This window comes from Triticum urartu, chromosome 3A (genome assembly GCF_056163025.1).
Source record: "Triticum urartu cultivar PI428250 chromosome 3A, HENAU_Tu73, whole genome shotgun sequence".
In the NCBI taxonomy this organism is placed as follows: domain Eukaryota; kingdom Viridiplantae; phylum Streptophyta; class Magnoliopsida; order Poales; family Poaceae; genus Triticum; species Triticum urartu.
In genome coordinates, this window is record NC_141875.1 from 699,787,621 (window position 1) to 699,798,019 (window position 10,399).

The 10,399-nt window shown below is 45.7% G+C and overlaps 1 protein-coding gene across 1 annotated transcript; it reads left to right on the top strand.

The window, feature by feature from the left end:
- Positions 1 to 261: 261 nt before the first annotated feature.
- On the top strand, positions 262 to 1,508 carry LOC125546094 (glutathione transferase GST 23). Its single transcript, XM_048710238.2, has 2 exons — positions 262 to 769; positions 850 to 1,508. Exons 1-2 carry the CDS (start codon positions 428 to 430, stop codon positions 1,228 to 1,230), a joined length of 723 nt encoding a protein of 240 aa, XP_048566195.1. The 5' UTR covers positions 262 to 427; the 3' UTR covers positions 1,231 to 1,508.
- Positions 1,509 to 10,399: the final 8,891 nt, after the last annotated feature.

The window sequence follows — 10,399 nt, forward strand, 5'->3', positions numbered from 1 at the left end:
TTTTTTTTCTTTGATGGCAGTTGTGATGGTGTCGGAGGCAGGTGACAGGTGTTCGTGTCAAGCTTAGAATATTCTTCGGTCTTGATTGTTCTCTTTCTTGCTTGGTGTTCCTTTGTGCAAAGGATAACATCTACTATCAGAAGGAAAAAATATCAGGCCGATGTATTATGATATTTATATGATATATAAATAAGGCACATATTACCATGGAAAAATATCAAAACGCCGTGTCATCATCACAAGCTGATAATTGTCGTTTCGAGATGCGAAAGGTGAGCTTTCAGCCCTGGAAGACACATGGCATGATTAATTTAAGAGCGTATCGCTAATCTTCGATGCGAAGCTGCCGTGAAGTTTCTCGCAAGGGAAATACTCTCGCCGGAGCCAGATACACATACATCCCAGCGAAAAATCAGGCTGGCGAGGCATGGAAGGGAGCAAAGCTGCCGCGATGTCATCTGAGCCGGTGAGGCTCATCGGCTGCTTCGGCAGCCCGGTGGTCCACCGCGCCGAGCTGGCCCTGCGCCTCAAGGGCGTCCCCTACCAGCTCATCGAGGAGGACCTCAACAACAAGAGCGAGCTGCTGCTCACGCACAACCCCGTCCACAAGACCGTCCCCGTGCTCCTCCACGGCGACCGCTCCATCCCGGAGTCGCTCGTCATCGTCGAGTACGTCGACGAGGCCTTCCCCGCCGGCCTGCCGCTCCTTCCTGTCGACCCCGTCGCCCGCGCCAACGCCCGCTTCTGGGCAACATTCCTCGAAGAGGAGGTACAGCAACCGCCGTAATTCAATTCAGCACCCAGCTTTCATTTTTGAACACTCGACGATTCTGCTATACGCCTGCGCAGTTCAAGAAGCCTTTGTGGATTGCGCTGTGGACGGACGGCGAGGCGCAGGCAGCGGCGGCGAGGGAGACAAAGGCGAACCTGACGCTGCTGGAGGCGCAGCTGCCGGAGGGGAAGAGGTTCTTCGGCGGCGACGCCATCGGTTTCCTCGACATCGCCGTCGGCGGGGCGCTCGCGCACTGGATGGGGGTGGTCGAGGAGATGGCCGGCGTGCGGCTGCTGACCGAAGAGGACCACCCGACGCTGTGCCGCTGGGCGAGGGCGTACAGGGCGGACGAGGCCGTGCGGCAGTGCCTCCCGGATAGGGACCGCGTGCTCGGCGCCTTGGCGGCGAGGAAGGACCTCTACGTCTCCATTGCCAAGGCCATGGCTGCACAGAAGTAGCACATTTCACGACGAAGAAGGGGATGCAAAGTCAATGCTTCGGCCGTTGTGGAAAGTGGATCCGATGGAATAAAAAAGAGCAATTTGTCGCCCTGTCTTCGGCCGTTGTGGGGTATATATACTGGCCACTTGGAGCCAACTTTGCTTGATTTGTGAGCAATGAGGCCATGCTAGAGTTAGCCATGGTTGTTAACCAGCATAATCTAATTGCATCGGTGTACTTAACCCGAACATATATTATCGGGTCTGTATCAATCAACATGTACCCCGGTTTTAGATGGTGGGGCGTGAGGGCATTCTTCATTTGTCGACCTTTTTTTTTCTTTTGAGATCAAAGACTAGAAGGAGTGATCACACACCCAGGCTACAATCATCATGTAGCATTTGTCTGAATTCACTAGGGGTGTCCGCGAGACAGAAAAAGTCGCCTCAAATTGTAGCCCAAACGGCAAGGCTGTCAGCTATCTTGTTTTGGTCTCTGCCAACCAACGTGGCCTGATGGGATTTGAAGTGCTTCGATATCTACTTCATATCACACATAACAGGGAACAGCTTGGAAGTGTTGGATGTTTCAGAGTTTAGAGCAACTCCAACACGCGACCTAAACGGACGATGTTTTTATCTACCTTTTGTTTATTTGGGTCGACCGCCCTCTCGGAGTCCGTCTGTTTAGGGTTGACGGTGCGTCCAACCCGCCGACCCATATATGTCAGCGTGGCCGGCTAGCCTCCCTTTTTCAACAAATAGCACAAATTTTACATTATTTCACATACAAATTTACATTATTTCACAAGCGAACATATAGTCCACAACCAAATAAATAACATAGTTTCAACCAAATAAATAGTATAGTTTTACAAGCCGAATAAAAGAAAATATTCTCACATAGTTTTGCAAGTCGGATAAAAAACATACATCTATTGGTTGCCAACATGAGCCCACATATGCTCAACTAAATCATTTTGCAGTTGCATGTGAGTTTCCCAATCACGCATGTCATGATGAAATTGGGTGAACTGTTCAAATGTTGCCGCTCCTCCATGCTCAGGCACAACATCCTCATCCTGAAACTGAAACCCTCGATCGTAGAGACGTTCCGGGCGCTCATCTTCTACGATCATATTGTGCATGATCACACAAGCAATCATCGCCTCCCACGGTTTCTTCGTGCTCCAAGTCCTAGCAGGATACCGAACGATGCCCATCGAGATTGCAAAACACCAAAGACACGCTCGACGTCCTTCCTAGCACTCTCTTGCTCTTGGACAAATCTTTTCCTCTTCCCTCCAACAGGGTTAGGGATTGTCTTCACAATAGTGGTCCACTAAGGATAGATATCGTCCCAGGTAGTATCCTTTGTCGTAGTTCTGGAAGTTGTTGGTAACATTTATCGGTGGGTTGTTGCCTTTGGCAAGCCTAGCAAAGACCGGCGAGCCCTGAAGCACGTTGATATCATTGTATGATCCGGCCATACAAAGAAAGAGTGACAGATCCAGATATATCTTGAGATGCCATGACCTCAAGTATGACAGTGCAAGCCCTGACATGGCCCTTATACTGCCCTTGCCAAGCAGAAGGGCAGTTCTTCCACTCCCAGTGCATGCAGTCTATGTTGCCAGCATCCTTGGGAAGCCCCTGCTGGCATTCATCGCCAACAAGCAGGCTATATCTTGAGGAGTCGGCTCTCTCAAGTACTCAGGGCCAAAACACAGCAATCACAGCCTTGCAGAACTTATACATGGAGTCTAGGCATGTAGATTTGCTCATACAGACATACTCGTCAATGAGATCACCGGACACTCCGTATGCAAGCATCCGGACGGTTGCAGTGCATTTCTAATAAGAGGAGAAGCCAATCTTTCCAAGGGCATCCTCTTTGCACTCGAAATAGTCATCGTAGCCGACCACCCCTTCTCTAATACGGTTGAAAAGATGCATACTCATACGGAAAAGGCAGCGAAATTTCTGATGTTTAAACAACGGGTTCATTGTGTCAAAGTAGTCCTTCCAAAGAAGGAAATGCCCGCTCTCTCGGTTGCGGTTCAACGCCGGAAAGTGCCCCAGAATGGTGCCACGGAACAATAGCCGCTGGCTATTGAGGTGGTGATGGACCAACACAGCAGCCAAGATCTCTCCCTCATCATCGGACAAGGAATCTTCGGAGTCGCAAAGGAAATTATGAAAAAATAACTCGTCGGCGCAGTCCATTCTGTACCTTGGCAAACTGTCGAACAACTTGCGGGCGTCGACGAAGGAGCCGGTCGGTGAAGGGAGTCGCGCCGCCCTCGGACCAGCTAGCTGCCCTGGCGGCGTCCGACGAGCGTGCCGGTGTCCTACGAGCGTGCCGATGTTAGGGCAAAGGAGCTGGCGGGGCGGCGAGGCGGCTTCTTGGTCGCGGCTGTGTCGGGGAGTGGGGGGTGGGAAGCTTTCGGATCCCTGGTGGCAAGACGGCGATGGCGACGACATGGGAGATGGCGGCGTTGTAGGGGGGGATGTTGCGGCACCGACAACTGGCAGAGGCACCGAAAATATGGGCGGTGGCGTCGGTGACGAAGGAGGCGGGCGAGGGTTTGCTATTGGAATGGGAGAGGATAGCCAACGTGCCACCATATAGCGGGCCAATGGGAAGAGTAGGCGGGCGCGGGGGACATCCATTTTGTGTCCGCGCCGACGCAAATGAGGCTCAAAAATGGGTCGACACTCGGCAGGCGGACAAAAAACGGACGCGCGTCCGTTTAGGTCTGTGCATTGAGCCAACTTTTCTGTCCACACCGATTCAAACAAATGTATGCGGACAAAATGGGTCGCCGTGTTGGAGTTGCTCTTAGGGCCCGAACCACCAATGACAGTCCAATTCAGCAATTACTACGCCATCATTCAGACCAACGAGAACTACAATTCCCTCAGCCTCCACTGCACTTTCACAAATGCCAGTTTGGACGCCCATTGAGAAGAACGGCAGATCTCCGCTGTTTTGACCGGGATCAGGTGACTTGCCTCTTGGAGTCACGTTGTAACATGCGGCTTTATATCCAATGTTCATTATTGATCCAACGTATAGCAACAGTTGAAGGCCAAAGACGCCTTGCTCCAAACCCTCGCTCCGGACGTCCGGATTGGGGTTTTTTATGGGACAGCTGTGGGGTCGGTGGTAAGTCGGTCCTGTCAAGCGGGCGCGTCCGAACATGTTCAGGCCGTCTCATATCTATTCTATATTTAGGCTAGATATAAGGGGTGCCGGTCTACTTAAACGTTTGTTCATGGTTTGAAAGGTTCGGTTGGGTTGATTTTTTTTTTACTAGTCGTCGAACGGTCTGCCCCAGTGGTTTGAGACGGGTATGAAGGGCTCGGCTGTAGATGCTCTTAATGTCTACAAAAATCAAAACTACAAAAGGCTGAGTTTTTGTTGTTTTGAATTTTATAGAGATTGATGTGTGCTTGATCTGGCTGATTTTTTGATCTTTTCTTTTTGTGGAGATTGATTTGTGGTTGATTTATGGTTGACTTAATAGCAGATTGGTAGGTTTAGACGGATGCATGCAGAGGCATCGAAAACATGTATAGAACAGCGAAATCACTAATTAAGGAGTACTCGTTGTAAAGAACACTCCACTTTTCCAGGTCGCGACAAGTGGCGCACATGCAGCGCGCCACTTGTCGCAATCTGAGAGTTTTCCTTTTTTTCGTAGATCCGTTTATTCAAAACGTTTTATCTTCTAAACCGTGCATCCAAATCTCGAACCGTTTTCGTTATTGAATTCCTCGCGTCGAGATCTTCAAAACTAGATCCCATGTTGATAGGTTTTGACGAACTTTTTTTCATGAAAAAACAAACCGGGAGCATGTTTTTTTTCCCTTTCCGAAAGAGGCACGTCCGTGCCTCTCGCGAAATCACATCCGTGCCTCTCGTGGAAGCAAAACCGTGACTCTCGTGAGAGGAAAAAAAATAGAAAACGTGTTTTTTCGTTTCCGAGAGGCACGGCCATGACTCTCGCGAAAGCACAACCGTGCCTCTCGCAGAAGCAAAACCGTGACTCTCACGAAAGAAAAAGAAACACGTATTTTTTTCCCTTTCTGAGAGGCACGGCCATGACTCTCACGAAAGCGCAACCGTACCTCTCGCAGAAGCAAAACCGTGACTCTCGCGAAAGAAAAAAAATAGAAAACGCGTTTTGTTTTTCCCTTTTCGAGAGGCATGACCGTGACTCTCGTGAAAACACAACCATGTCTCTCGCGGAAGCAAAACCGTGACTCTCGTGAAAAAAAAACAGAAAACGTGTTTTCTTTTTCCTCCGAGAGGCACGGCCGTGACTGTCGCGAAAGCACAACCGTGCCTCTCGGGGAAACAAAACCGTAACTCTCGCAAAAGAAAAAAAAACAGAAAACGCGTTTTTTTGTTCGTTTCCGAAAGGCATGGCCGTGACTCTCGCTAAAGCACAAGCGTGCCTCTCATGGAAAAAAATATGACTTTCGCGAAAAAAAGAAAACACATTTTTCCACGCAAAAAAAAGTTTCAAATTTTTTTTCCATCAAAAAGCTAAGGAAGACTGGAAGAAAACCAAAACGTCAAAAAAACCTAGAAAAAAAAACCGTTTAAAAAGCCGAAAACACGTGCGAAAAAATAAAAAAAATTCAGAGGGAACGTCCAGAGCGCGACACGTGACGAATGGCTGAGAGCGCGCCAAGTGACGCTGATCGTTGCGACGCTCCCGAAGAAGCGTTCGTTAACTAGTTGCTCCCCCAGAACAGACAGGGTTCCAATCATGTGATTTAAATCGCTGAAGTCTGGGCCGTCTTAGACCTTCAACCGTTGTTGCATGTTGGATCAATAATGAATGTTGGATTTATAGCCGCATGTTACAGCGTGACTGTCAAGAGGTAAGTCACCTGATCTCAGCCCCCACTGTTCCTGACGACTGCATTCATTGTGCTTGATCCCGACCCCACAAGAAAGGAAGCATATGTGTTCATTTTAATCAACTCTACATTTTCTTTACAAATACACGCGGTATATTTTTATTTTGATACATTTTTTTGAAAACCTTTTTGAATACATGGCCAACATTTTTTTCAAATACACAAGTCTACATTTTTCATATACACTAGGTACATTTTTTAGTACATGTTTAACATTTTTCAAATACATGATCAATATTTTTTAAAATATAAGTTTGATGCCTATTTTATTTACCATACCTATTATACAGTTTTGGTATACATAAACATTTTTATATACATTTAAACATTTTTCAAATACATGGTTAACATTGTCCAAACATATATTTTGATACAGGTTGTTCATTTTTCTTATACATCAGCAACATTTTTATATACACGTTTACATTTTTTAATAATTTTTATGTATACTTGTTTCCACACACCTTGTACATTTTTTTATACATCAGAAATATTTTGTATATACATTGTAACATTTTTCAAATACATGATTAACATTTTTTCAAACATATATTTTGATGTCAACTTTTTTTCATACCCGTTGCACATTTTTCGTATATATTACAAAAATATACATGTTTAACATATTTCAAATGCATGATTAATATTTTCAAGAAAACAAACAAAAGATGCCAAAAACAGGAAGAAGAAAAAACGAGCGCTTAATGCCCCTCACCTGGGCCGGACCAACATCGCAGGCGCTTGGGGCAAGCGGTCCTGCCGTCTCGCGTCAGGCGAGAGGTACGGTAAACCCTTCCGCAAACGGCGCACACCTCCGGCCTCTGTGAACATTTTTTTTTAAAATCCGGTGGACTTTCTCCAAATTCTTGAACTTGAAAAATTGTTTCACTTTTTCCAAATTTCTGAACATTTTTTAATACGTGATTTGTTTTTGCAAAATCGACAATTTATTTACAAAATTGTGAATTATTTTTCAAAAAAACGTTTTCTTTTTTTTAGATAATTTATAATAGGACTGAAACAAGGTTGAGATAGGGTTGTTGTTTTTTTATATAAAACATCAAAGTGATTGCGGTGCAGTGGTTATTGCATTAAGTGCGTCTAGGATGGCATTCGACTTTGAACCCCACATCAAGTAGAATAATAGTGTTGATGGTTTTTTTTTTCTAGCACTAATTGTTGATGATACTAAGACAATCCGAACAAAGAAAGAAGGGAATTGAATCGCAAGTCCCCTTTTCCCGCAGTCGACATCTAGCACTGAAACCCTAGAAGAAAAGAATTTGCACTCCCTGTCGATCCACTCCCATGTCCGCCGCTGGCTCCGCCCCAAACTGGATGATGCTCGATAGATTCGCCTTCTGCAGGGATGATGACGACGAGTCTTCCCTGGACGAGGACGCCGCCCCTTCACGATTGAAGGCGACATCTTGTCAGGTGTGGAAGTAGTGGCAGATTGTGAAAATGCGCATGCTTCAAATGGTGTTTGGGTTGGTCCGGGGTATTAGAGTCCAGTGTGGCGGACATCCGAACTCCGCGAGAGCTCCTCGATTTCTGGCTGCTCTATGGGATTCAAACGTCTAGACTGGTCCGGCCGATTTAGAAATCCAACTTGGGCGGGTGAGAGTGGATAAGAAGCATGAACATAGGAGGCGGCGGACGCACTTTTCCCTTTTTTTATTCCTTTTTCATCGTAATACGCAATGTTCAAGAAATCATTAACTGGTAGCTGCTTGGTTAGTCTAGGAGTAGCGATTAATCGATGAATCGGCCTATTGACTGGATTAATCAGTCGACCATTAATCGGTAGATTGAATAGAAACTTGCCAACATATATATAGTTTTTTTAATGTATTATACCATACTCTTATGCTCCCAGCTATGTAGTATACCAAAATATGCTGTCATACACATATGAAAAGCATAGAGAGTAGGCAAAACTATTAATCCTATCTATTAAGGAGCGACATGGGGCTGGAAGGGGTTATAGGCCAAAATTTTGGGCTTTGTTTGCCCACCTATTAATGGGCCAGCAAGGACTAATCAGCATGACAAATGATTAATCGGTCTAACTGGCCAATGAATCGGCCTAACAACACTAGTAGAAAGGGCCTTTAGTCCTGGTTCATAAGGGACTTTAGTCCCGGTTCTGAAACCGGGACTAAAATTTCGGTACTAATGCCTCTCCCTTTAGTCCCGGTTCAATCCAGAACCAGGACTAAAGGGCGCGGCCACGTGGAGCTCCACCTACTAAAGGAAATTTTATGATATTTTTTTCTGAATTTTTTTTTGAATTTTTTTGAAATTTTTTATTTTCAAATTTCTGAATTATTTTAACCTTTAGTCTGTAATCACCACCCCTTATCACTTCTCAATTTATCCTCTAATCACCCCTCATCATTCCAAATCATCTAACTTCCCAACCGGTCACCCATCCTCCCACTCCCCCAGCCTGAGCACGCTTAACTTCCGGGTTCTATTCTCCCTCGTTCCAAGTCTGCACTTATTGTTTTCCTGACAATACTAAGATGTCAATCCTATTAACCTTTAGGAATTTTGCTTGAGCATGAAGTGACACATTTCATAGTTTTATTTTGAAACTATTGTTTTAAAAAACAATAATTATTTAGTAACACTAATATTTCTTGAATAATTAGTTTGACCATTGTTTGACCACAGTTTGACCACAGTTTGACCAAAATTGAAATAACTGAAATAATTATTTAGTAACACTAATATTCTAGAATAATTAGTTTGACCATTGTTTGACCACAGTTTGCCCACTGTTTGAATTTTTTTCGATTTTTTTCACTCTATATCTTAAAAGCCCCGTAACTATTTTTCTATTAGGTTTTTGAGGATTTTAAAAATGTTTAACGGGGATGTAACTTTTCGAGTAGATGATTTTTCATATAAAAAACTTTTTCATCCGAGTTAGTATGCAAAAGTTATGCTCATTTTTACAAATTTCAGAGAGATTTTACAAATAAAGTCAAAATTCACATTTGCAAATTTTCCCAACAATTAGACCACATATCACATGGGAAACTTATTTTCTTTTATTTTTTTGATATTTCCATCATTTTCTTTTATTTTTTTAAAACTGAAAAGGCGATCCACCGGGGGGGGGGGGTATAGTTTGAAAATGGGACCTTTAGTACCGGTTCGTGGCACGAACCGGGACTAAAGGTCTCATCCCCATTAGTCCCGGTTCGTGCCTCAAACCGGGACTAAAGGTCTAATCTTTAGTCCCAGTTTGAGGCACGAACCGGGACCAATGGTTGTGGGCCAGGAGCGAGGCCCATTGGTCCCGGTTCATCCCACCAACCAGGACCAAAAGGTCTAGATGAACCGGGACCAATGGCCCACGTGGCCCGGCCGGCCCCCTGGGCTCACGAACCGGGACCAATGCCCCCATTGGTCCCGGTTCTGGACTGAACTGGGACTAATGGGGTTACCCGGCCTGGACCAAAGCCCCCTTTTCTACTAAAGTTAACGTGACGATTAGCTGTTATTCGATTCGGCCATGCTATGAGTAGCAATTAACTGGCCCGTTAACTGATTAATCGGGTGAATTCTTGAACACTGGTAATACATGTCTGATTTATATCATAAGAAACATTGTATAAGCCACGTACATACCGACTTGGTAAAATTGAACAAATAGTAAAACGCTAGTCTTCGTACAAAGGAACACCAGCCAAGAAGTAAAACTACAAATAAGACTGAAGAAACCTCTGAGCTTGACAGCAACACCCGTCACCACCCTCTGACACCACAACAGCCACCAAAAAAAATGATGGACCACCTCCACACCCGAGCTCGACGCGATTCTATCGCTGATATGCAGCTTTGCGGACCTCCAAGGTGACTCGCCAAAGGCGAAATTATTACCGTTGAACGAATCAGACCGGGCCAACACCCCGGACGCGCCATCGAACTCCAGATCTAGCAACCCCACACGACTAAGACATCGGAGGAGGAATTCATACCTGTCATCCACGTACCGCGAACCCAACACACGATCCACCATCTTCCAGATACCGCCGGTGCATATCACAATCTGCATCCGCTCCTGGACTACCTCCCAAGCTCCGCGCTAGCGCTGAAGCAAACATCGTCGCAACGACGAAGCCCGAGGACACATGTCCACTGCGAGGATGCCGCCGCCACTGCACCATCCTTGCGTGAACAGGCTGGATTCCAAATCCATCCCAAATCATATAACCGATCACCTTGTCGGAGTAGGATC

Excerpts from the sequence above, each read along its gene's own strand:
- LOC125546094 (XM_048710238.2), top strand. The coding sequence starts at position 428 with ATGGAAGGGAGCAAAGCTGCCGCGATGTCATCTGAGCCGGTGAGGCTC. Across the intron at positions 770-849 it reads CAACATTCCTCGAAGAGGAG|TTCAAGAAGCCTTTGTGGAT; the intron begins GTACAGCAACCG and ends ACGCCTGCGCAG.